This window comes from Jaculus jaculus, chromosome 12 (assembly GCF_020740685.1).
Source record: "Jaculus jaculus isolate mJacJac1 chromosome 12, mJacJac1.mat.Y.cur, whole genome shotgun sequence".
NCBI classification, from domain to species: domain Eukaryota; kingdom Metazoa; phylum Chordata; class Mammalia; order Rodentia; family Dipodidae; genus Jaculus; species Jaculus jaculus.
The window spans coordinates 59254975-59282729 of record NC_059113.1 but is presented as its reverse complement, the minus strand read 5'-3'; the positions used below and the strand labels follow the sequence as shown (position 1 = coordinate 59282729).

Sequence of the window (27755 nt, the reverse complement as noted above, 5' to 3'; positions counted from 1 at the left end):
ATGCCACAGAATGTGTTGGCAGGGAGCCAGAGGGTAATTTTGAGGTATCTGTTCTTCACCTTTCTTGGGACGGGGTCTTTTCCTGCTGCACATAAACTGCCAGACTGCAAATGAGTGTCACACTTAGCTGGTCTTCCAGTTTTGGTTTCTCCTGTCTCCACACCCCGTTGTTGTGTGTTGGGATTCTAGGTGCATGCGTCACTTCATGTGCAGATTTATGTGAGTATTGGGGAATTGAACCGGGGCCAGCAGGCTTTGTAGGCCAGCCCTTTTAATGCCGATCCATCTTTCCAGTCCAGAGTCCATGACTAGTAATTATGCTGCCCCATGATATAAGAAACCCTATCTCAGCTCTGCCAGCCTCAACACATGGCTTCTACCTCATTGCCCAATATAGCTGCTTAAATTCCAGCAATCTACACATGCATTCTAGCCAGAAAGAAGGTTCACAGGTCATCTTCCTTCCCTTTAAACACCTTTCCTAAAGTTGAATGCAGCCTTACTGCCCGAATCCCCTTGAGCAGAACTTGGTCACATGGTTTTGTGTGACCATTTCCACCTAACTGAAACATTCCCTACTAAAATGAGGCGCAGCTCAGGGAACTTGGAAAGCTCAGGAAGCTCAGAAGTTACAAGATTCCCAAACCGCTCCCCAAGGTTATATAAGCAGCAAGAATTGCCAGGCAGATGAGCCTCTCCCTCAGGCCAAGCTGCTTGCTTGAGAGGTCTTAGGAGGCCGTTTTTCGGTCTTCACCCATGCCAGGGTGTGCTGCTTAGTGATGCAGCTGCCTTTGACTCCCCCGCTGCAGTTGAGTCATCCCAGCAAATGCATTGGTTCACCAAGATAGGTGTGGATGAGGTTGTTTCTGTGGTCTCTGGTTGGTGCTCTGTCTGGGCTGAGCAGACATTCACATGTCCCCAGGCAAAGTCCCATAACACTTGGTCTTGTTGAGCTGCAGAGGAGTCTGAGAACCGCAGCCCTTACTTGAGCAGCTGCCTGCTGAGCTCTGGGACAGCACTCATTCTGTTTATAAGGAGAGAGCAAATGGTTTGGATGCTACAGCTGCCTGAAGAGCTGGTTTATGACAATTTGAAAGCCATATGATAAATCACATGCACCCAGTTTTGGATTGTGCCAAGTACAAGACACAGGGTACATGGCACAGTGCCATGCAGGGTCCCAGCTGCTGTCTGCAGCAGCTCTTGGTTCCCAGGGCCGGGAGGATGTCAGTCTGTGTGAGAGTATGTGACCAAGGGCTGTGGCTCTGTCCCAAGGTCCCTGTGAGCCAGCTGTCAAACCACAAGCGGCCACTTCCCTATTTGACTGCCACCACCCCTGGGAAGCAGGGTGAGCTGGATGAGTGTGGTCAGCAGCAGAGCTGGGATTGGCCTCTGGCAGCCAGGCTCCTGCATTGGAAACGTGTGTGTGTGTGTGTGTGTGTGTGTGTGTGTGTGTGAGTGCTATTGCACGTGCTTGTGGAGGTCAGAGAACAACTTCCGGGTGTTGGTGCTCACCTTCCCCCTCCTTTGAGGCAGGGTCTCCTGCTGCTTGTTCTCAGGCTGGCTGGTCCCCGAGCCCTTGGTGGATTCTCCTGCCCCCCCGCCTTCTTGCCTGTAGACGTGCCTGGAATACAAATGCCTGCCGCCAGGTCTGGTCTTGGATGGGGGTGTTGGGGTTTCAAGTTCCAGTACTCAGGTTTGCCTGGCAACACTTCTCCACTGAATCATCTCCTCAGCCTCACAGCTGCGCCACACTGTCTGGGGACCACAGCTGAAGCTATGGCCCTTGGCACCGTCCTTGTCCCCAGAGGCCACCGACTGGCTTGTCCTGCTAGCAGCTCAGGCCACCACACTGTCCTGGTCAGCAGGAACGCCGGCCAGCAGCTACCAAAGCAGAGCATGCTGCAGGGCTGGGAATAGCCAGCCCCTGGCTGATTAGATTTGCGAGCAGGATCAGGTAGCTCTGGCTTTGGTTTCAGACTGGTGACTGTCCTGCCCTGAGGGTAAGAAATTAACTTGGTAGTTGACATGGAGCGTCAGCCTCTCAGTGGAGAAATGAGCACTGTGTGAACCGTGCATTCAGGAAAGGGTAGAAAGAAGGAAAACAACAGATATCTGTAGAATAGTAAAGGAGAAGGCCGGTGGTGGTGGTGCACACCTTTAATCCCAGCACTGGGGAGGCAGAGTTAGGACGATTGCCCTGAGTTCAAGGCCACCCAGAGACTACATAGTGAATTCCAGGTCAGCCTGGACTAGAGTGAAACCCTCTGTTGAACCAAAAAAGAATAGTAAGTGATAAGAGAGCATTGTACCGAGGACAGCAAACCTGAAGTTTAAATTTCTGTTGCATAAGCAATACTGAGTAAGAATATAAATATATACCCTCTTGGAATAGCTGTCAAGAAACTGCTGAGGTCAAGGATCTAGAAGAGGAGAGAGCCATTAGGAATGACTGAGGGCTGGGGATGTGACTCAGTTGGTAGTGTTTGCCTAGTGTCCATGAAGCCCAGGTTCCCTCCTCAGGACCGGATTAACCAGGGGTGATGGTCCATGTCTGTAATCCCGGTGTTTAGGAGGTGGAGTCAGGAGAATCAGAAGTGCAAGGTCGGCTGCACAAGGAGTTTGAATTGGAACTATTGCCTTGATGTAAAATTTTCTTAAGCTGGGCGTGGTGGCGCACGCCTTTAATCCCAGCACTCGGAGGCAGAGGAAGGAGGATCACCGTGAGTTCAAGGCCACCCTGAGACTACAGAGTTAATTCCAGGTCAGCCTGGACCAGAGTGAGACCCTACCTCAAAAAACCAAAATAAAATAAAATAAAATAAAAATTTCTTATTTTTGGCTGGGGAGATGAATCAGCAGTTAAAGGTGCTTTTCTATGTGACTTTTAAAAAAATATTTCATTTTTATTTATTTGTTTATTTGACAGAGGGCAAGAGGCAGAGAGACTGCAACAGTGAGAGGGAAAGAGAATGGGTGTGCCAGGGCCTCCAGCCACTGCAAATGAACTCGACACCTGTGCGTGCCATCCTGTGCCTTTGGCTTACATGGGTCCTGGGGAATTGAACCACAATCCTTTGGCTTTGCAAGCAACACCTTACCCATTAAACCATCCCTCAGAGCCCCAACTTACTATTATTATGTATTTATTTGTGGGGGGATAGAAAATGGGCACACCAGGGCCTTCAGCCGCTACAAATGAATTCCAGATGCATGTATTACCTTGTGCACCTGAGTTATGTGGGACCTGGGGAATTGAACCTGGCTCTTTTGGCTTTGTAGGCAAATGCCTTAACGAGTTAGCCACTTCTCCAGCCCTACTCTTTTTATTTTATTTTATTTTATTTTATTTTATTTTATTTTATTTTATTTATTTATTTATTTATTTATTTACTGAGGTAGAGTCTAAATCTCAGGCTGACTGGGCACTCACTCTAGTCCTAGGCTGGCCTTGAACTCACAGTGAACCTCCTATCCCTTCCTCTTTAGTATGGGATTTTCAAAGATGTGCACCACCATACCTGGCAACCTGTAGATATATTCTTATGGATCCTTCCAGAAAGCTTAATTCTGTTTGCTTGAGACAGGGTCTTGATATGTATCCCAGGCTGGCCTTGAACTCATGATCTTCTTAGCCTCAGTCTCCCAGGTACTAGGTTTACAGGGGTGTGTTACCATGCCTGTCAGGAAGCTTCACATGCATTCACAAATGTTCTTTCCCTATTAGTTTAGTTTAGTGTGGGCTACAGAGCAGGTTCCAGGTTAGCCTGTGCTACAGTGAGACCCTCCTTCAAAAAAATAAAGAAAAATACAGTAGAGGGCTGGAAAGATGGCTTAAAGGTTAAGGCACTTGCCTGCAAAGCCTGAGGACCCATGTTTGATTCTCCAGGTCCCATGTAAGCTAGGTGCACAAGATGGTGCATGTGTCTGCAGTTCGATTATAGTGCCCTGGCATGCCCATTTTCTCTCTCTTCCCCTCTCTCTCTGTCTCAAATAAAAAAAGAAAAAAACCGTAGAGAGCAATTGAGGAAGGCACCCAACCTCGACCTCTGGCCTCTAAACCCTTCCTTGCACACTCCTGTGCATGTGTATAGATGTGCACATATGCACGCACACCACACGAGGTACATACATATGTAGTTCACATATCATGTAATCCACTCATTGCATGTGTGGAGTTCAGTGGGTTTGACTATATTGACAGCCATATGACCAACACTGTGAACAGTTTTGGCCCATTTTCATCAGCTTGTCAGAAAGCCCATCCCTGTTAGCAGTCACTCCCCTGTGTCCATACCCACCCTGCTACTGCCACCTGGCCCCAGGCCACCACTAATCACTGTCCTTTCTATAGCTGCGCCTCCTGCACATTTCATCAGTGAAACCATGCCATAGTCTTTAGTAACTCTCTTGACTGTGCAGAACGATTTCCAGTTACATACGTGTGGAGCCATGCGTCGGCACTTAAATCCGCTCTGCAGCGCTCCACTATGCGGATGTGCCGTATTTTGTTCAACACTTGGTGTGTGTTTGGGGCGTTCCTCTTTTGACTGTTAGGAATGTGCTGCCATGTGTGTGTGGAGGTTTTTATGAGGGTGTGCTTTCATTTCTCCTGGGTGTGTGCAGAGAATGACCATGTAGTAATTCTGTGTCTAACTTTTTTTTTTTTTTTTAAGGTAGGATCTCACTATGTAGCCCCAGGCTGGCCTCAAACTCACAGTGATCCTCTTACTTCTGCCTTCCAGAGTGCTGAGATTAAAGGTGTGTGCCACCACGCTCCATATTGTGTTTAACTTTTTCTAAAATATATATTTATTTAAGCCGGGCGTGGTGGCGCACACCTTTAATCCCAGCACTCGGGAGGTAGAGGTAGGAGGATTGCTATGAGTTTGAAGCCACCCTGAGACTGCATAGTGAATTCCAGGTCAGCCTGAGCTGCAGTGAAACCCTACCTCAAAAAAAAAAAAAAAATGTATACACACACACACTCACACACATGTATGTATGTATAAATAATAAATATTTATTTGCAAAGAGAGAGAGAGAGAGAATGGGTATGCCAGGCCCTCCTACTGCTGCAAACTCCAGACTCATGCACCACTTTGTGCATCTGGTTTTATGTGGGTACTGGGGTATCAAACCTGGGCTAGCAGGCTTTACAAGCAAGTACCTTTAACTGCTGAGCCATTTCTCTAGCCCCTTATCTATCTGCCTCTTTATGTTTATTTATTTATTAATTTTTGAGGTAAGGTCTCACTCTAGCCCAGGCTTACCTGGAACTCACTCTGTAGTCCCAGGCTGACTTCAAACTCACAGTGATCCTCCTTCCTCTCCCCAAGTTCTGGGGTTAAAGGCATGCACCACTGTGCCTGGCTGCCTTTTATTTTTGAATGCTAAGAGTTCCTCATATAGTCTGTTTTCTGTTATATGATGTGCAAAGCTTTTCTCCCATTCTTTGGGTTGTTTTCATTTTCTTCTTTTTAAAAATACCTTATTATTTACTTATTTGAGAGAGAGAGGGAGGGAGAGAGGGAGGGAGGGAAGAAGGGAGGGAGGGAGAGGGAGAGAGAATGGGTATGCCAGGGCCTTCAGTCACTGCAAGCAAACTCTAGACACATGTGCTACCTTGTGCATCTGGTTTACATGGGCCTTGGGGCATCAAACTGAGGTCCTTTGGCTTTGCAGACAAATGTCCTAACCACTAAGCCATCTCTCTAGCCCTTCTTTTTTTAAATTTATTTTTATTTTTATTTGAGAGAGAGAGAATGGGCACGCCAGGGCATCCAGCCACTGCAAACGAACTCTAGATGCGTGCACCACCTTATGCATTTGGCTTATGTGGGTCCTGGGGAATCGAACCTGGGTCCTTTGGCTTTTCAGGCAAGCATCTTAACCACTAAGCCATTATTTATTTGAGAGACAATGGGTACATCAGGGCTTCTTGTTGGTTTCAACAAACTCCAGGCACATGTGCCATGTTGTGCATCTGTCTTTAGATGGGTTCTGGGGAATTGAACCTGGGTCAGTCAGTAGGCTTTGTGATCAAATGCCCTTAGTCACTGAGCCATCTCCCCAGCCCCCACTTTCTTTTTTCTTTTTTAAATTCCTTTCTTTTTTCTTTTTATTTATTTGAGAGAGAGGCAGATAGAGGAAGGTAGAGAGAGAGAGAGAGAAAATGAGTATGCCAGGGCCTCCAGCCAGTGCAAATGAACTCCAGATACATGTGCCACCTTGTGCATCTGGCTTACGTGGATGTGGGGAATCGAACCTGGGTCCTTAGGCTTTGCAGGCAAGTGCCTTAACTGCTAAGCCATCTCTCCAGCCCTTAAATTTTATGTATGTGTGTGTGTGTGTGACAGAGCCTCTTGCTGCTGCAAGTGAATTTTTTTTTTTTTTTTTTTTTTGCATTCAGCTTACGTGGGTGGCTGGAGAATTGAACTTTGGCAGGTGACAGGCTTTGCAAGCAAGCACCTTTGACCATTGAGCCATCTTCCCAGAATGTCAGAAACTTACTTTTTATTTTTCAAGGTAGGGTCTTGCTCTAGCCCAGGCTCACCTGAAATTCACTATTTAGTCTCAGGGTAGTCTTGAATGCACAGCAATCCTCCTACCTCTGCCTCCCTAGTGCTGCTGCGATTAAAGGCATGTGCCACCACGCCCAGCTTTTTCTTTTTTTTGGGATAGGGTCTCGCTCTAGCCCAGGCTGCCCTGCATTCACTGTGTAGTCTCAGGGTAGCCTCGAGCTTGTGGAGATCCTCCTACCTCTGCTTCCAGAGAGCATATGCCACCATGCCTGGCCAGAAATATTTTTTAAATTTTAATAATGTCTGAGTTATTTATTCTTTGTTTCCTGGTGCTTTTGATATCATATTGAAGTCTTGCTGGCCATGGGGATGCATATGTGAAATCCCAGCACCTGGGAGGTGGAGGCAAGAAGAGGACCATGAGTTCAAGGCCAGTGTGGGCCATGCAGCAAGTTAAAGACCAACCTGAATTACACAGTAGTGTTATGCCCAGTGACCACCAAGGAGAACCAAACACGTATGCAAAGGCAAGGAGCTTTATTTCAGGCTTAAGCTCGGACTCCTGACTTCACCCAACCAGTGGATCCGTACAAGAGCCCTGAGTAGCAGGAGGGCAGGGTTTTTATAGAGATTTGAACAAAGAAGTAGGGGGCGGGCACATGATTGGTTGGTTTAAACAGTAACTGTACTTGCATTCTTTTGATTGGTTGGGGCAGAGAGGCAGCAGGGACAAGTCTTGGGCATGCCTGGACATGCTAGGGGTGGCTCAGGTCCTCTGCCAAGGCGGGAATTTGAAACATAGGCCTAGCCGGGGCAGTGCCTTACTGAATGAAGCCTGTCATGGCGCCAGTCTGGTTTCCTGGTCTTTCAGTAGGACTGGTGTCAAGCAACAATAAAGACATCCAAGAGCTGGGCAATAGCTCAGTAGTAGAGCATTTGCCATCATGTGCAAGGCGCTGGGTTCTGTGTTCCTTCCCCAGTACTCCCCACCCTCAAGTCTTTGTATAACTCAAGATCATGAAGATTTTCAACATCCTCTAACAGGTTTTAGCTCTTACACTTGATCCACTTTAATATAACTTTTGAATGCAGTAGGAGAAAGGAATTCAAGTTCCTTCATCACCTTTTTTTTTGTTTTGTTTTGTTCTCCTTCCCCCAGGGTCTCTGACCTGAAATACTGTGTAGACCCAGGCTAGCCTTGAACTTGCAGTGATCCTCCTACCTCAGCCTCCTGAGAGCTGGGCTTAAAGGTTTGTTGTGTAATTCTTTCCTCATTCAGTTATATTAGCACCCTTGTTGGCAGTCAGTTGACCATAAGTGTGAGGAGAGTCATGTATACATATGTTTTTTTGTTTTGCTTGTTTGTTTTTGAGGTAGGTTCTTACTCTAGCCCAAGCTGACCTGGAACAAACCCTGTAGCGCCAGATGGGCCTCAGACTCACAGAGATCCTCCCACCTCTGCCTCCCAAGTGCTGGGATTAAAGGCGTGCCTTATCACCCTGAGCAAGAATCATCTTGATGGGCTGGAGAAATGGCTTAGGGGTTAAGGCACTTGTCTGTGAAGCCTAGGAACCCATGTTCAACTCTCCAGGTCTCACGTAAGCCAGACACACAAGGTGACACAAGTGTGCAAGGTGGCACATGCGTCTGGAGTTTGATGACGGTGGCTGGAGGTCTTGACCCGGCAATTCTCCCTCTCTCTCTCTCTATCTCTTGCATTAAAAAAAAAAAAAAAAAAAAAAGGCCAGTGTGTTGGTTTTGCCTCAAAAAAAAAAAGAATCATCTTGACACCCTTGTCTGAAATGGATTGGCTGTTGATGTGAGCCCTCTGTCCACAGTCTTCCTGAACTGCCTGTTGACTGTCTTTGTGTCTGTCAGTACTGGGCGCTTCTCCTTTATAACCATCATGTCATGCTTCATTTTGTAGAAAGAAATACTGTGATTTATATAAAGGCCCTTCACTGATGGACATTGGGTGTGCCAGTACTTTCTTTTAGGGCTGTTGAGTGCCTCCTATGCCAGGCACTCTCAGTAGGCAAATGGACAGTACAAGGTAAATGGGGTAATTGCAGCTCAGGAATGTCACTGGGAAAATGTAGCAGGGCGATGTGCTAGGAAGCAACTGAACATGCATTTCGAAGACAGTTTTTTGATTTGGGGATTCAGAGATTTCTCTGAAGAGAGGTGACTTTTGAGCTGGGACCCCAGTGGTAAGAGAGAAAAAACGAGTGTGGGATGGTTGTTGTCCCAGGGAACCTTAAGTACAAAAGTCCTCAGCAGGAATTACTTGCTTAAGGAGCAGAAAGAAGCCAATGTTCCTGGAGAGCGGCCAAGGCCGGACGGAGGAGATGGGCAGGGGGCCAGGGGCTCAGCCCTGTGGCCTTAATAAGTCAGGCATTTTACTCCGAATATGAAGGGAAGTTGCTGGAGGGTATGAAGCAGGGGACTGATTGATTTGTATCCTTAAAAGAGACACATCTGGTTCCAACATTTCCAAGCATAGAGTTCTTGGAGGTGGAATTACTGGGCCAAGGAAAACTATAGTGCTCAGAAACACTGCTAGCTGCCTCCCCAAAAGATTGCTGTGGGTTTATACTGGGAGTACAGGTGCCCAGCCAGCCTGCAGCCGGCCAGCACCTACCCTTGGCTCTGCTTCCCTTGCAGGACCGTCACAGCTACACTTGCGCAGTCACTCTGGCTGCACAGTGGCCCCCTCCGGTGATACAGCTACCTCTGGGACATGGCAGACGAAGACCTCATCTTCCGCCTGGAAGGTGTTGATGCCGGTGGGTCCTCCCTGGCTGGCCACAATGGAGATTCTGGCTCAGACAGTGATGATGAGGAAAGCTACTTCATTTGTCCCATCACGGATGACCCCAGGTCCAACCAGAATGCCATCTCCAAGACGCACAGCTACTTCAGCAACCTGATAGAACATGAGCAGTGTGGCTCCATAGGTTCCCCTGCCAGTTCCTTCCACTTCAAGGTGAGTGACCGCCTGCTGCATGTTTACATCCAGCGGCCCCACTTGTTGACGATTACCCTATCTAGAAATTCTGGAACACAGGCTGTTAAGCCAGGAGGGCTCTGTTGGCATAAGACAGGTTTCATCATTAGTGCCTTGTCATTAGATTAAACCCTTAGTGAGTCTTGAGAAATAGAACAAAACAGAATTTAGTAGAAAATATTGAAGTACATTCATTCACATTGTACACATCTTATTATTTACTTATTTATTTATTTGCAGACAGAGAGAGAGAGAGAGACAGACAGACAGACAGACAAGATAGGTCATCCTGGGCTAGAACAAGACCGTACCTCAAAAGATCAAAAAAAGAAGAAAGAAAGAGAATGGGTGTCCCGGAACTGCAAATAAAGTCCAGATGCATGTACCACTTTGTGTATCTGACTTTACATGTGTACTGAGAAATAGAACCCTTGGCTTCCAGGCTTTCCAAGCAAGCACCTTTAACCACGGAATCATTTCCCCAACCCCTATTTTTCTTTTTCTTTTTCTAAAATGCTTTTTAGTTTTAGAGCAAGAGAGAGAGAGACAGAGAGAAAGGGAGAGAGTTGACATGCCAAGGCCTCAGCCACTGCAATAGCTGCCAGATGCTTGTGCCACCTAGTGGGCATATGCTACCTTGTGCTTGCCTCACCTTTGTGTATCTGGCTTATATGGGATCTGGAGAGTTGAACATAGGTCCTTAGGCTTTGCAGGCAAGTTCCTAAACTGCTAATCCACCTCTCCAGCCCACTTTTCTTCCTCCCTCCTTCCCTCCCTCACTCCCTTTATTCCTTCCTTTTTGACTTTTTTTTTTTTTTTTTTTTTTGGTTTTTTAAGGTAGAGTATCACTCTAGTCCAGGCTGACCTGGAATTCACTATGTAGTCTCAGGGTGCCCTCAAACTCACAGTGATCCTCCTACCTCTGCCTCCCGAGTGCTGGCATTAAAGGTGTGTACCACCATGCCTGGCTCTTTTTTTTTTTCAATGTTCTATTTATTTATTTACAAGAGAGGAGAGAGAATGGGTGCTCCAGGGTCTCCAGCCACTTCAAACTAACTCTAGATGCATGCACTACTTTGTGTGTCTGGCTTTATGTAGGGACTGGGGAATCAAACCCGGGTCGTCAGGCTTTTCAGACAAGTTCCTTAACCACTTAGTTATCTCTCCAGCTCCCCTCTTTTTTTTTTTTTTTCCTGAGGTTGGGTCTTACTCTAGTCCAGGCTGACCTGCAGTTCATATGTGGTTCCAGACTGGCCTCAAACACACAGTGATACTCCTGCTTCTGCCTCCTGAGTGCTGGAATTAAAGGCATGTGCCATGCACCACGCCTGGCTCCCAGCCCCTGTTTTCTCCAAAATATTAAAATTTATTGCCTTATATGAATATTACTGAAAGCTCAAGCATTCAGTTTACACATGAAATTATACAATTATGTACCATTTTACAAAGGCAGTGAATACATTATATTTTCTAAATATCAAAAGGGAACTGGAGAGATTGCTTAGAGGTTAAGGTGCTTGCCTGCAAAGCCAAAGGACCCAGGTTCAGTTCCCCAGGATCCATGTAAGCCAGCTGCACAAGGGATGCACACATCTGGAGTTTGTTTGCAGTGGCTGGAGGCCCTGGCGCACCCATTCTCTCTCTCCCTATTTCTCTCCCTCTCTCTCTCTCTCTCTCTCTCTCTCTCTCTCTCAAATAAATATATAATAAATTTTTTTTTTTTTTTGAGGTAGGGTCTCACTCTAGCTCAGGCTGACCTGGAATTCACTCTGCATTCTCAGGGTGGCCTCGAACTCAAGGTAATCCTCCTACCTCTGCCTCCTGAGTGCTGGGATTAAAGGCGTGCGCCACCACGCCCAGCTTATAATAAAATATTTTAAATATCAAAAGGTACAGCTGAGGAAATATAAATTTGCCAGCCAGTAACTGTGACAGGGAAATTGCACTTGCATGACTTCAAATATGGGAATTTGAAAATGTGTTACATCTTATTTCTTAAACATGTATAGATGCAGACCTGTGAGCTATTAGTTGCTTATGACCAGTACCCCAACATTAAATGGAATGGGACAGAATGGAAAATATTAGAGAACTCTGAAAAGCCTATAGATCTCTTGGTTTGTTGTTTGAGACAGGGGCTCACTAGATAAGCTAAACTGGTATTGAACTCATAATCCTCCTGCCTCAGAGCTGGGTCTGTGCCATCATACCCAGCTCAAGATCTCCCTCTCTCCCTTTCTCTCCTCCTCTGATTCTCTCCCTCTCTTTCTCCCTCTCTCTTTCTCTCTCTTGTGTTTTTAACATGGCAGGGTCCATTCTAATCCAGGCTGACCTGGAACTCATTCTTTAGCCCCAGGCTGGCAATCTTCATACCATCCTACCTCCGCCTCCTGAGTGCTGGGAATATAGGCCTGTGTCTTCACTCCTGGCTGTCTTCGTCCTCCTCCTTCTTTTATTGGTTTTTAGAGATGGGGTTTTGCTCTAGCCCAGGCTGACCTGGAATTCATAATGTTGTCCCAGGCTAGCCTCACACTCACTATGTAATTATAGAGCACTTTGAACTCCTGATCCTACTGATTCTCCCTCTCAAATGCTAGATTACAGGCATGAGCCACTATAGAACACTTGTACAGTAATCCACAATTATCCATAAGGGATCTATTTGAAGACCCCCCCCCCCCAGGGAATAACTGAAACTTGAATGCTGCCTAACCCTATGTAGACTGTGGTTTTCCTCCTACACACACATACCTGTGTAAAGGGCTAACTCATAAATTTGGCACATAAGAGATTAGCAGTAATAGAACAATTATAACTCATAAATTTGGCACATAAGAGATTAGCAGTAATAGAACAATTATAATAAGATTTTTTTTTAATTTTATTTATTTATTTGACAGCGACAGACACAGAGAGAAAGACAGATAGGGAGAGAGAGAGAATGGGCGTGCCAGGGCTTCCAGCCTCTGCAAACGAACTCCAGACACGTGCGCCCCCTTGTGCATCTGGCTAACGTGGGACCTGGGGAACCGAGCCTTGAACCGGGGTCCTTAGGCTTCACAGGCAAGCGCTTAACCGCTAAGCCATCTCTCCAGCCCATAATAAGATATTTTAATAAAAAATGTATGCTGTTTTACATATGAGCCCTATCTCATATATGTATATATATATGTATCATATATATCAGTGGTAGAGTACTTGCTTAGCATATTCAAGGGCCTGGGATCTCAGTCTAGCACTGCAAAAATATAAAATAAGATGGAAGTTGTAAATGTGCTGTCTCTTTCATTCTCTCAAAATATCTTTTTAAACTGTGTCCATGGAGATTGCTCTGTCCTATCCTCTGCTGGCCACAAGTAGCTGAAACCACAGAAAGAGAAATCACAGATAAGGGGACACTGTTGTCCACACCCTTCACATGCAGTGTAGTGGCTGTATTGGTTATTGGTAACCAGCCTCCTATGAAGTACTCGTTGCTATTTAAAAACAACCACCATGTACTTTGGGATGGGGGTATAGCTTAGTTGGTACAGTACCTGCCTGGTGTGCATGTAGTGATGGGTTCCATTCCCAGCAGTGCATAAACTGAGTGTGATGACCCACACCTGTAATCCCAGCACTGGGGAGGTGCAGGCAGGAGAATCAGAACTTCAGGGTCATTCTTGGCTACATAATGAATTTGAGGGCCAGCCTGGGATACATGAGATCCTATGGCAGTTACCTTCTCTTTGCTGGGACAAAACACCCAAACCATTTATGGAAGGAAGAGGTTTATTTTATTTATTTATTTATTTGGTTTTTCGAGGTAGGGTCTCACTCTAGCTCAGGCTGACCTGGAATTCACTATGGAGTCTCAGGGTGGCCTCGAACTCATGGTGATCCTCCTACCTCTGCCTCCCGAGTGCTGGGATTAAAGGCGTGCACCACCACACCCGGCTCAGGAGGTTTATTTTTATTTAAAGGGGAAGTTTCTGTTGTGGTGAGGAAAGGATGGCATGAGCAGGAAGGTAGCTGACATCATCACACATCAGCTGGGGAGATGCAGCAAGAGTAAGCTGGCTGTCACTAGTGGGGGTGGGTGGCGGTGGCTGGAGTGTGAATGATCCCAGTGCCCACACAGTGACACGCCTCCTCCAGCAAGGTCTACCTCCCAAAGGCTCCACTGGCTGGGATCCAGCAGAGGCCTAAACATACGAGAGAGAGAGAGAGAATGGGCACACCAGGGTTTGCAGCCTCTGCATGTGCCACCTTGTATGTCTGGCTTATATGGGTCCTGGGGATTCAAACCAAGGTCCCTTGGCTTTTCAGGCAAGTACCTTAACTGCTAAACCATCTGTCTAGCCATCCTTCTCCTTTCTTCTCTCCTCCCTCCCTTCCTCCATCCCTTTCTTTCTTTCTCTCTCTCTTTGTTTCTTATTTGCAAGAGAGAGAGAGAGAGCCTTCAGCTGTTGCAAACAAACTCCAGAAGCATGTGCCACCTTGTGCATCTGGCTTACCTGGGTCTTGGGGAGTTGACCCTAGGTTCTTTGGCTTTGCAGGCAAGCACCTTAACTGCTAAGCTATCTCTCCAGTCCAATACAAATATTTTCTGTTTGTTTTTGAAGGTTGGGTTTCACTCTAGTCCAGGCTGACCTGGAATTCACTATGTAGTCTCAGTGTGGCCTTGAACTCACAGTAATCCTGCTACCTCTGCCTCCCAAGTGCTGGGATTAAAGGTATGTGCCACCACGTCCTACTCAATAAAAATATTTTAAAAATCTATGAAAAGCCTTTAGCACAGAAGTACAGTGTTAGACCATAATAAAAACACAAAATGGTAGCTGTTGTTAATTATTTTTTAATGGTTTCTGTGTATCAAAAATTGGGGCCTAAGGCTGGACATGGTGGCACACACCTTTAGTCTCAGCACTTGGGAGGCAGAGGTAGGAGGATCTCTGTGAGTTCCAGGCTATCCTAAGACTAGTGAATTCCAGGTCAGTCTGAGTTAGAGTAAGACCCTATCTCGAAAAAAAGAAAACAAAAACCTGGGGCTTAGGGTTGGGAAGATGGCTCAGTGGTTAAAATACTTGCTTGCAAAACCTGCTGGCCTGAGTTCAATTCCCAAGCCATGTAACATAAACCAGACATATAAAATGGCATAAGCTTCTGGTGTTCATTTGTAGTGGCAAGAGGCCCTTGCAGGTCCCAAAACATACATAAATAAATAAACATTTAAAAAAAAAAAACAGCAAAACTGCGGCTTGTACATACTTAGCATTATACCCAAGGCCCATAGCTTTTTTCTTATTTTTTGGTTTTGAGGTAGGGTTTCATTCTAGTTCAGGCTGACCTGGAATTCATTATGTATTCTGACAAACTCATGGCGATCTTCCTACCTCTGCCTCACAAGTGCTGGCATTAAAGGTGTAAGCCACCGTGCCTGTTAATTTTTAAAATATGTAAACAAATATTAGTATCTGCAAAACAGAAATCATATTAAGGAAGAATTTGCAGCCATTATTTAATGGTGATTTGCTCTGAGGAAGAAGGTGCCATTGCAAAGGACGTTGAGCTGGGCATGGTAGTGTGTGCAGGAGGATCAGGAGCCCCAGGCCATCCTTGACTATTTAGACAGTTTAGAAGAATAAATAAATAAAAGCTGGGTAGACGGTCAACTGTTAAAAGTATTTGCTTGCAAAGTCTGCCTGCCCAATATCAATTCCCCAGTACCTGCATAAAGCCAGATGCAGAAAGTAGTGCATGTGTCTGGAGTTGGTTTGCAGTGGCAAGAGGCCCTGGTGTACCCATATTTATTCTCTCTCTCTCTGTGTGTCTCATAAATTAAAAAAAAACAAAAAGGCTGGGTATGATGGCGCACGCCTTTAATCCCAGCCCTCGGGAAGCAGTGGTAGGAGGATCATCCATGAGTTTGAGGCCACCCTGACACTACATAGTGAATTCCAGGTCAGCCTGGACTAGAGTGAGATCCTACCTCAAAAAACCGAACCAAACAAAAACAGTGACTTTGATTATTTTATATATGTATACATTAAAAATATTAAAACTATATGTATGCATGATTGTGTGTGTGTGTGTTTCTTAGGTACTGGGATTGTTATCTGAGGTTTTCAGGTCAAAACTTGGGCTCTAGTCAGAAGTCTAAGGCTGGGGAGGTCCTGAGCCTCAGGGGAATAATAGCTACTTTATCTAGCTAAATGCATATATTATCCCCATCAAACCTTCCTCTAGACAGTTATGTTTTTGTTCATATATTAATGCTGCTGTCATTTTTGATTAGAGAAGCTTCTCTTTTCAGATGTCAGTAAACACTGGGGTGACTCAAAAGTCACTGTAGCACGGTGTGGTGACACACACCTTTAATCCCAGCACTTGGGAGGCAGAGGTAGGAGGATTGCTGTGAGTTTTAGGTCAGCCTGAGAATATATAGGTCAGCCTGGGCTAGAGTGAGAACTAACCTAAAAAAAAAGTGGTTTTTTTTGGCATGTGTACAGGTGTTTGTGGTGTGCAGACATGTACATTTGCATGTGGTGTGTGCATTGGAGGCCAGGGGTCAACATCTGATGTCTTCCTCAGTTTCCCTCCACTTTGCTCTTTGAGATAGGGTCTTTTACTGAACTTGGACCTCACTGATTTGCTAGACTAGTTAGAGAGTGCCTCTCAGGGATCCCCTGTCCCCCCTCCCCAGGACTGGAATTATGAGCACACACTACCAAGCCCAGCTTTTACTTGGATTCTGGAGGTTGAACTCAGATCTTGTGCAGCAAGAACTTTACACACTGAGCCATCTCCCTAGCCCCAAAATAGTTTCTTTTCCTTTCTTTTTCTTTTTGGTTTTTTTGAGGTAGGGTCTCACTCTAGCCCTGGCTGACCTGGAATTCACTATGTAGTTTCAGGATGGCCTCGAACTCACGATGATCCTCCTACCTTAGCCTCCTGAGTGCTGGGATTTAAGGTGTGTGCCATCACGCCCAGCTTTTCCGAGAAACAAAACAATGTAATATTATCAGGTAACATTACCTCTCCCAACAAACAAATCCCCACGTATGCCCTCCTCAGAACTCCTTGCTTCTCCAAGGCCAAGTTCAAAATCCTGGCTGAGGCTGGGAGTATAGTCCCCTGGGTTCTGTTCACCTCACCACACATTGGGAGCTCTTGGAATAGGCTTCCCTTTGCATGCCTCTGCCTAAAATCTCTTCCTAGTGATGTCTCTGTCTATGAAAATTCCTCTAGTCTCAAGAGACTCTGCTTGGCTCTCTGGATTCCCCAGGGCTCTTAGCTGACTCCACATGTATCTGTCTCTGTCTGGTGTCATTCTGAATCAGCCCGTGACTGCAGGCCAGGGACCGTGTTATGGTCCCACTGTTCCCTCATTGTGTATAAAGGTCACCTGGTAAGATGTCTAACCGCACACGGAGCAGTGTGAAGCAGGTGCAGGAATAGCTCTTCCTTGCCAACCACTGTCCTAGGTCACCAGAGCAGACTACGTTGGACCATTGCCAGGAATAAGTGCAGAGAGGGACAGCAGCTGAGTTTCCCAAACCTCATTCCCTCTGACACTCAACAAACTCATGATTTGTTTTATTTTACTTTTTAAAAAATAGTTTATTTAGCCGGGCGTGGTAGTACACACCTTTAACCCCAGCACTCAGGAGGCAGAGGTAGAAGGATTGCTGTGAGTTCGAGATCACCCTGAGACTAGAGAGTGAATTCCAGGTCAGCCTGAGCTAGAGTGAGACCCTGCCTTGAAAACCAAAAACAGTTGTGTGTGTGTGTGTGTGTGTGTATTTGAGAGACAGAGAGAGAGGTTTTTAGACACAGAGAGAGAATGGGTACATCAGGGCCTCTAGCTACTGTCAACAAACTCCAGATGCAAGTGCCAGTTTGTGCATCTAGCCTACATGGGCACTGGGGAATTGAACCTGGGTACCTAGGCTTCATAGGCAAGCACCTTAATGGCTAAGCCATCTCCAGCCCTATTTTTTTTTAAGTATTTTATTTAATTATTTGAGACAGAAAGAGGCAGAGAGCACATGAGAGAGAAAATGGGCACACCAGGGCCTCTTGCCACTGCAAATAAGCACCAGACACATGCACCACCTTATGCATCTGGCTTATGTGTGTACTGGGGAGCTGAACCTGGATCCTTACGCTTTGCAGGCAAGTACCTCAATCACTAAGCCATCTCTCCAGCCCTATTTGTTTATTTTTGGTTTTCCAAGGTAGGTTCTCACTTTAGCCCAGGCTAACCTGAAATTCACATGATCATCTCAGAGTAGCGTTGAATTCATGGCAATCCTCCTACTTCTGCCTCCCAAGTGCTGGGATTAAAGGCATAGACCACCACACCCGGCTCCTATTTATTTATTTATAAGAGAAAGAGACAGTTATATAGAGAGGATGGGTGCACCATAGCCTCCAACTGCTGCAAATGAACTCCACATGCATGCACCCCCTTGTGCATCTGGCTTACATGAGTCTTAGGGAATCCAACTTGGGTCTTTTGGCTTGGCAGGCAAGTGCCTTAACTGCTAAGCCATATCTCCAATCCCCTCTCCCCCCCCCCATATATATATATATGTTTGTTTTTTTTCAAGGTAGGATCTCACTCTAGCCCAGGTTGACCTGGAAATCACTCTGTACTCTCAGGGTGGCCTCAAACTCACAGCGATCCTCCTATTTCTGCCTTGCAAGTGCTGGGATTAAAGGCATGTGCCACCACACCTAGCTAATATAGCTTGCATACGTGAGAAAGAGAAGCAAAAAACAAACAAAAAAGTGCACCACCACATGAGGCTGAGTCTAATTTTATTAGAAGACCTATGTCTGCACTCATGTAGGTAGGAGTACCCTTGCCAGAGAATTCACCAGGAGGGAAGTAGCAGGGGCCAAACATTTGATTTGAGTTAAAATGGACCGAGCATTGTGGATTGCCTTTCTAAAAGATTGCACCACAGCACTGCCCCCCCCCCCACCATCATGAATGGCACACCTGCTTCCCACACACTCGCTGGCTCTCTTCAGTTGCCTGCATGCTGTTAACCCACCACGGGCTACTCTGACAGCTTGGTCAAAGTCCAGCAAGTACTCCAGAGTGAGACTGGGGAGCCAGTATGTGAGGAGGGGTCTCTGCCCACAGAGCCCTAGGAAGCTCCACCCTGGCAGCCTCAGGCCTCACACCATAAGGAAGTCACCCAGAGGTAGTTAATCTTTTTGGTGCTTTGGGAATAGAGCATGAGAAATCAAAATCTAAGGGCTTGGCACGTGGCTCAGTGAGAGAGAGTACTTGCTTAGCAGGCCTGAGGCTCTGAGTTCCACCCCAGCACCCCAAAATAATAAAAAGACAAAGTAAAAATGATAGAAAGCTTTGCTCTGTAGGACAGAGGCCTGCTGATCAGGTGAGACGAGAGTCCTGCTGGCCTTGGAAAGGAAGCCGCCTGGCTCGCTGGTGTCTGGAACGCGGGGCCGGTAAAGAGCCTGCAGCCCAGGTGCAGGTGCTCCGCTTTCTGAAGGTTGCATACTGTGCTGAAATGTGCTGGGGTAGTTATTAAGGACTTCTTTGTTTGCTCTAGAAGCTTTATAAAAATACAGTTCACGTACCCTACAATTTACCCACTTAAAATATACAATCTAGCTGGGCATGGTGGCGCACGCCTTTAATCCCAGCACTTGGGAGGCAGAGGTAGGAGGGTCGCCGTGAGTTTGAGGCCACCCTGACACCACCAAGTGAATTCCAGGGCAGCCTGGGCTATTCTAAGACCCTATCCAAAAGAACAAACAAACAAAATCTAGTCTAATATGTTTTAGTGTATTTATAAAATTGTACAGCCTTCCCCATAAGAAATTTGACATTTTAATTATTTGTCCCCTCCCACAGAGGAAACCTATACCCCTCCAGACATCGCTCCCTAATATCCCCTTCCATTCAGCCGTAGTAGCCACTAATCCATTAATCTACTTGCTGTCTCAATGGATTTGCCTTTTCTATATAAATAGAACAACTGGAATGTGCTGTCTGGTGTCATGCATCTCTTGCTTAGTGTGTTATCAAGGTTTGTCTCATCACCTGTATTGGTGCTTTGTTCCCTTAAAAAAATATTTTTAGGGCTGGAGAGATGGCTTACTGGTTAAAGTGGTTGCTTACAAAGCCAAAGGACTCAGGTTCAGTTCCCCAGGACCCACAAGACAGATGCACAAGGTGGCACATGTGTCTGGAGATTGTTTGCAGTGTCTGGATGCCCAGGTGTGCCCATTCCCTCTCTCTCTCGATCTCTAATCATCTCTCAAATAATTAAATTAAAATATTTATTTAAAAATTTTTTAAATTTATTTGCAAGTGGTGGGGGGTAAGAGAGTGGGCACACCAAGGCCTCTGTAAACAAACTCCAAATGCATAATGCATGTGCCACTTTGTGCATTTGGCTTTATGTGGGCACTGGGGACTTGAGCCCAGGCTATCTGGCTTTGCAGTCAAGTGCCCTTAATCAGTGAGCCATCTCTCCAGCTCTTTATTCCCGAATGTTTCCTATCCACTGCATGCTTACACGTGCTTGAAGACTCCACTCGAGATGGATGTTTGGGTGGTTTCCAGTTTCCAGGTATCATGAAAGGCATGGTGTGGGCACGTGTTCTTTTCTGTTGGGTGCATATTGAGGAGTGCAGTAGCTGGGCCACATAGTAACTCTGTTTAAACCCTTATGCTTTTTATTTTTTTGAAGTAGGATCTCACTCTAGTACAGGCTGGCCTGGAATTTACTATGTAGTGTCAGGGTAACCTTGAATGCACAGTGATCCTCCTACTTCTGCCTCCCGAGTACTGGGATTAAAGGTATGCATCACCACACCCTGCCAACCTTATGCTTTTTTATTTTTTATTTATTTTTATTAACAACTTCCATGATTGTAAACACTATCGCATGGTAAAGCCCCCCCCCCACTTTCCTCGTTTAAACTCCATTCTCCATCATATCCTCTCCCCCTCTCAATCAGTCTCTCTTTTATTTGATGTCATGATCTTTTCCTCTTATTATGATGGTCTTATGTAGGTAGTGTCAGACACTGTGAGGTCATGGATATCCAGGCCATTCTGTGTCTGGGGGGAGCACGTTGTAAGGAGTCCTACCTTTCCTTTGGCTCTTACATTCTTTCCGCCACCTCTTCCACAATAGACCCTGAGCCTTGGAATGTGTGATAGAGATATTGCAGTGCTGAGTACTCCAGTCACTTCTTTCCAGCACCATGATGTCTTCTGAGTCATCCTAAGGTCACTGCCATCTGAAAAGAGAAAGTTCTGTACCAAAAGTGAGAGTAGCATTGATATATGGGTATGAACATTAAGAGAATTGTTTACTGGGCAGTTTGATAAGCATGGTAAATACATTTAGCCAGACAGCAGCAGACGTTACACCCCTAGGGCTCATGACTACCCCTGTTTTAAGTTTTCAGTATCAGGGATGTATGTATTCCCTTCCATGGAGCGAGCCTCCAGTCCAATTAGAGGGCAGTTGGTTTCCTCCATGACAGATGTGCCACTATTGCACCCATTGGCTCATTTGGCCTGGCTGGCAAAATATAAGACTTCCTTATGCTTTTTTTTTTTTTTTTTGGTTTTTTGAGGTAGGGTCTCACTCTAGCCCAGGCTGACCTGGAATTCACTATGTAGTCTCAGGGTGGCCTCGAACTCACGGCAATCCTTCTACCTCTGCCTCCCAAGTGCTGGGATTAAAGGCGTGTGCCACCACACCCAGCTCACCTTATGCTTTTTTAAATTAAAAGAAAATCATTTCGAGGTTAAGTCAATAGACCAGCCTTTTTTTACGTAAGAGAGTAAGAGTGGGAGCAAGAGAAAGAATTGACACGTCAGGGCCTCTAGCCATGTAATGAAACTCCACCTAGCACACATATGCAACCAATTGCATCATCTTGCATCTGGCTCACATGGAACCTGGAGAGTTGACTATGGGTCCTTAGGCTTCACAGGCAAGTGCCTTAATTGGTAAGCCACCTTTCCAGCTCAAAGCCTTTATGTTTTCATTATTTATTTATTTGTTTTTTTCTTGAGGTAGGGTCTCACTCTAGCTCAGGCTGTCCTGGAATTTACTATGTAGTCTCAAGGTGGCCTCAAACTTACAGTGATCCTCCTACCTTTAATTTTTGAAAGAGAGGGAGAGAGGGAGAGATTGGCTACATTTGCCTTTCCACTGTGCATCTGGCTACATAGGACCTGGAGAGTTGAACATGAGTACTTAGGCTTCACAGACAAGTGCCTTAACCATTAAGCTCTCTCTCCAGTCAACATTTTTTTTCTTTTTTTTTTTTGAGGTAGGGTCTTGCGTTAACCCAGGATGACCTGGAATTTACTATGTAGTCTCAAACTCACAGCAGTCCTCCTCTCTCTGCCTCCCCAAATGTTGGGATTAAAGGTGTGTGACACCATACCTGGCTCTTTATTTATTTGATTTTTTTTTTTTTTTTTTTTGAGGTAGGGTCTCACTCTAGTTCAGTCTGACCTGGAATTCACTGTGTATTCTCAGAGTGACCTAAAATTCACAGTGGCCCTCCTACCTCTGCCTCTGCTGGGATTAAAGGTGTGTACTACCATGCCCAGCTCTTCTTTTTTAAAATCAGTTTTTATTTATTTATTTGTAAATGGAGGGGGGGAATGGGGAGGGAGGGGCACACCAAGGCCTCCAACCATTGCAAAGAACTCCAAATACATGTGCCACCTTGTGCATCTGGCTTTACGTAGGTGCTGGGGCCTCAAACCTGGCTTGTTAGGCTTGCCGGCAAGTGCCTTAACCATTGGACAATCTTTCCAGCCCTCCTTATGTTTTGTTTTGTTTTTTTGTCCTCCTGTGTCATCTTTCAAAAAATTTTTAATTATTGACAATTTCCTTGATTGTAAGCAATATCCCATGGTAATTTCCTCCCTCCCTCCCCCACTTTCCCCTTTAAAACTCCACTCTCCATCATATCCCCTCCCCCTCTCAATCAGTCTCTTTTTATTTTGATGTCATGATCTTTTCCTCCTACTTATGATGGTCTTGTGTAGGTAGTGTCAGGCACTGTGAGGTCATTAATATCCAGGCCATTTTGTGTCTGGAGAAGCACATTATAAGGAGTCCTACCTTTCCTTTGGCTCTTATATTCTTTCTGCCACCTCTTCCGCAATGGACCCTGAACTTTGGAAGGTGTGATAGAGATATTTCAGTGCTGAGCACTCCTCTGTCACATCTCAGCACCATGGTGCCTCCTGAGTCATCCTAAGGTCACTGCCATTTGAAAAGAGAAGGTTCTCTAACCAATAGTGAGAGTAGCATTAATATTCCTTATGCTTTTTAAAAATGTATTTTCAGAACTGATGAGATGACTTAGCAGTTAAGGCACTTGCCTGCAAAGCTAAAGGACCCAGGTTTGACTCCCCAGGACCCACATAAGCCAGATGCACAAGGTGGCACATGCATTTAGAATTCATATGCAGTTGCTGGAGGCCATGGCATGCTCATTCTCTCTTTGTCTGTCTCTCTCAAATAAATAAATATTTTTTAAATGTACTTTTATTTATTTGTGTGCGAGGAGAGAGGACAGTGCATCATAGTCCTTGCTGCTGCAAATGCATTCCAGATGCATCTACCGCTTGTGCACCTGGCTTTACATGGGGTGCTGCGGAATTGAACCCGGGCCAGCAGGCTTTGCAGGCAAGTGCATTTAACTGTTAAGCTGTGCAACACCCCCTCTACTTTTTTTTTTTAATTATTGTAAAGAAAAGGAAGAGAGAGAATTGGCACACTAGGGTCTCAGCCACTGCAATTGAACTGCAGATGCTTATGCCACTTAGTGGTCATGTGTGACCTTGTGCTTGCCTCGCCTTTGTGCACCTGGCTTATGTGGGATCTGGAGAGTTGAACATGGGTCCTTAGGCTTCTCAGGCAAGCACCTTAACTGCTAAGCCATCTCTCCAGCCCATCTTTTTGAGGTAGGGTCTTGCTGTAGCCAAGGCTGACTCGGAATTCACTGTGTAGTCTCAGGAAGACCTTGAACTCATGGCAATCCTCCTACTTCTGCCTCCGAAGTGCTGGGATTAAAGGCATGCACCACCACACCTGGCCTTATTTTTAATTTTTTCAGAGGTAGGGTTTTCTAGCCCAGGTTGTCTTACAACTCACTTTCTGTTCCAGATTGGCCTTGAACTCGTGGCCATCCTCCTATCTCAGCCTTCTGGGTACTAGGATTGAGATTGTTGGTATGAGCCACTATGCCTGGCTAAAAAAAATCATTTAAAAAATATGGCCGGGTGTGGTGGTGCACAGCTTTAATCCCAGCACTCGGGAGGCAGAGGTAGGAGGATCGTTGATGAGTTTGAGGCCACCCTGAGAATACAGAGTGAATTCCAGATCAGCCTGGGCTAGAGTGAGACCTTACCTCAAAAAAATAAAAATAAAATAAAATAAATAAAAATAAAAATATGTCATTTATGGACTGGAGAGATGGCTTAGAGGTCTTAGTGCTTTCCTGTGAAGCCTAAGGACCCAGGTTTGATTCCCCAGTACTCACAAAATCCAGATGCACATGGTGGCGCATGCATCTGGAGTGAATTTGCCATGATGGAGGATCTGGTGTGCCCACTTTCTGTCTCTCTCTCTCGGTCTATCTGCCTCTTTTTCTGTCTCTCTCAAATAAATAAATAGAAATAAATATTTATAAAAAAACATTTGTAGGGCCGGAGAGATGTCTTAGTGGTTGAGGCGTTTGCCTGCAAAACCAAAGGACCCCGTTCGATTCCCTGGGACCCACGTAAGCCAGATGCACAAGGGGGCGTTTGCAGTGGCTGGAAGCTCTAGTGTGCCCATTCTCTTTCTCCTCTCTCCTTAACTCTGCCTCTCTCTCTTAAATAATAATAATAATAAAACTAAAACTAAAACAAAACAAGAAAAGAAACCTATATTTATATCTGGGCCTGGTGATACAAATCTGTTATCTCAGATACCCAGAAGACCTAGGTTGGAGTATTACAGTTTCAAGGCCTGCATGGGTTACAGTGAGCTCAAATATAGCTTGGATAGGTTAGCAAGAGTCTGTTTCAAAATCAAAAGTAAAAACAGGGATGTAGCTCATAGAGAACTCTGCTTGCCTAGCATGGGTGAAGTTCTAGGTTTAAGCTTCAGGTAATTTTGAAAAAAACAAGTCTTTATGAGGACAGTCCATGACAGACCATTGTCTGGATGTATGATAATACTGTAGTTTCCTATAGCATTAGGCCTATAGAGGCCTTGACATTTTACTGCTGTGTGCCATGCTGCCTTCCAGGAACAGGTGTGCAAATATGTCGTGGGTTCCACGCACAGGGATGTGAACGTGTGCAACACTGGGTTCTGTGCACAGGTGTGTGAATATGTGCAACGCTGGGTTCCATGCACAGCTGTAGTAATGTGTACAGTGACGGGTTCCGCACAGGGGTGTGAACATGTGCAGTGCTGGGTTCCGCACAGGTGTGTGAACATGTGCAGTGACAGGTTCTGCACAGGTGTGTGAACATGTGTAGTGCTAAGTTGCTCACAGGGGTGTGAACGTGTGCAGTGACAGGTTCTGCATAGGTGTGTGAACGTGTGCAGCGCTGGGTTCCACACAGGTGTGTGAACGTGTACAGTGACGGGATCTGCACAGGTGTGTGAACGTGTGCAGTGACGGGATCTGCACAGGTGTGTGAACATGTGTAGTGCTGGGTTCCTCACAGGGGTGTGAACGTGTGCAGTGACGGGTTCCTAACGGGTGTGAACGTGTGCAGCGCTGGGTTCCGCACAGGTGTGTGAACGTGTGCAGTGATGGGATCTGCACAGGTGTGTGAACATGTGTAGTGCTGGGTTCCACATGGGTGTGAATGTGTGCAGCGCTGGGTTCTGCACAGGTGTGTGACATGTGTAGCGCTGGGTTCCTCACGGGTGTGAACGTGTGCAGCGCTGGGTTCCGCACAGGTGTGTGAACGTGTGCAGTGATGGGATCTGCACAGGTGTGTGAACATGTGTAGTGCTGGGTTCCACATGGGTGTGAATGTGTGCAGCGCTGGGTTCTGCACAGGTGTGTGACATGTGTAGCGCTGGGTTCCTCACGGGTGTGAACGTGTGCAGTGACGGGTTCCTCACAGGGGTGTGAACGTGTGCAGTGACGGGTTCCTAACAGGGGTGTGAACGTGTGCAGCGCTGGGTTCCGCACAGGTGTGTGAACTTGTGCAGTGACGGGATCTGCACAGGTGTGTGAACATGTGTAGTGCTGAGTTCCGCACAGGGGTGTGAACGTGTGCAGTGCTGGGTTACTCACAGGTGTGTGAACATGTGCAGTGACGGGATCTGCACAGGTGTGTGAACGTGTGTAGCGCTGGGTTCCTCACAAGGGTGTGAACGTGTGCAGTGACAGGTTCTGCACAGGTGTGTGAACGTGTGCAGTGACGGGTTCCTCACAGGGGTGTGAACGTGTGCAGTGCTGGGTTCTGCACAGGTGTGTGAACGTGTGCAGTGACAGGTTCTGCACAGGTGTGTGAACGTGTGCAGTGACGGGTTCCTCACAGGGGTGTGAACGTGTGCAGCGCTGGTTTCCTCACAGGGGTGTGAACGTGTGCAGTGCTGGGTTCCTCACAGGGGTGTGAATGTGTGCAGTGCTGGGTTCCACACAGGGGCGTGAACATGTGTAGTGCTGGGTTCCGCACAGGTGTGTGAACGTGTGCAGTGCTGGGTTCTGCACAGGTGTGTAAACGTGTGCAGTGACGGGTTCCGCACAGGTGTGTGAACGTGTGCAGTGCTGGGTTCCACACAGGGGTGTGAACGTGTGCAGTGCTGGGTTCTGCATAGGTGTGTGAATGTGTGTAGTGCTGGGTACTGCACAGGTGTGTGAACGTATGTAGTGCTGGGTTCCACACAGGGGTGTGAACGTGTGCAGCGCTGGGTTCCATGCGCAGGGGTGTTTTATTGGGCTGGAGAGATTGCTTAGTGGTTAAAGCATTTGCCAGCAAAGCCAAAGGACTCAGGTTCTATTCCATAACACTCTTGTATAGCCAGATGCACAAGGTGGCACATGTGTCTGGAGTTTGTTTGCAGAAGCTAGAGGCCCTGGCGTGCCATTCTCTGTCTGTATCTGCCTCTCTCTCAAATACATATACATACACATACATATAATCTGTACATGTGTGTTGTGTGTATAAGTGCACCAGGGCTTCTTGCCATTGCCAACAGATGCATGTAGCACTTTTTTTTGAGGTAGGGTCTCACTCTAGTCCAGGCTGACCTGTAATTCACTATGTAGTCTCAGAGTGGCCTCAAACTCTCAGTGATCCTCCTACCTCTGCCTCCCAAGTTCTGGGATTAAAGGCGTGTACCACCATGTCTGGCCAACTTTTTTTCTAAAGCATTTGCATGTAAGTATACACTTATATATAGTCACATATGTAATCTGTGGATGGATACATACATACATACATACACATACATACACACACACATATGTATGTGTGTATTTTATATCTCCTTTTAGAAGATGTGCTTTTACCAGGCATGGTGCTTTCACCTGTAATACCAGACTTGTGAGGCAGGAAGATGGTGATGGTGAGTTTGAGGCCATCCTGGGTTACACAGACCATGTCTCAAAAATACAAAAACATGGAGCTGGTGATATGCTTCACTGGGTTCAAGTGCTTCCAGAGCAAGCACAAGGACCTGAGTGGGGGCCTGAGACTGTCTGAGTTTGACTCCCCAGACCCCACATAATCATCTGGGCATGCATGACTGAAACCTCAGTCCTGTGGGGACCAGAGACTAGAGAATCAGTAGGGCAAGTGAAAAAATCGCAGGCTCTGGAATCAGTGAGTCTCCAACTCAAGAAAGCACATGGATGAGCAATGGAGGGGGATCACCTGATGTTCTCCACATGTGCATGGGGTATTGCACACCTGCACACACACATGTGTATAATACACACACCATATACTACATACATATGTCACACAAAAAAAGCCAACAGATGATTTTGACCATAATCACACTATCTCATAGTGAAATACTTCTGGGCTGGCTGGTTGATGCCATTGTACATTGCCAGAAGGTGACTTCTGTTGAGAGTCACCGCTTAGCAATGGGACAGTCCTTGGTGCTGGTGACTTAGGGGGTGGTATAGTCACCATTTGGGAGAGGCACAGCAGAGAACCATGTGTCTCCCTCCAGCTGACATCACCTCATCCACAT

General features: G+C 46.2%; 1 protein-coding gene across 4 annotated transcripts in view; it reads left to right on the top strand.

The window, feature by feature from the left end:
• Eef2k (eukaryotic elongation factor 2 kinase) overlaps positions 1–27755 on the top strand; it is an 87865-nt gene that overhangs the window by 12275 nt on the left and 47835 nt on the right. For all 4 annotated transcript variants that reach the window (XM_045131535.1, XM_045131536.1, XM_045131537.1 and 1 more), the window contains exon 2: positions 9189–9510. In XM_045131535.1, the coding sequence (XP_044987470.1) occupies positions 9265–9510 (246 nt within the window). In that variant the 5' untranslated portion in view covers positions 9189–9264. The remainder of the gene's footprint in view (positions 1–9188; positions 9511–27755) is intronic.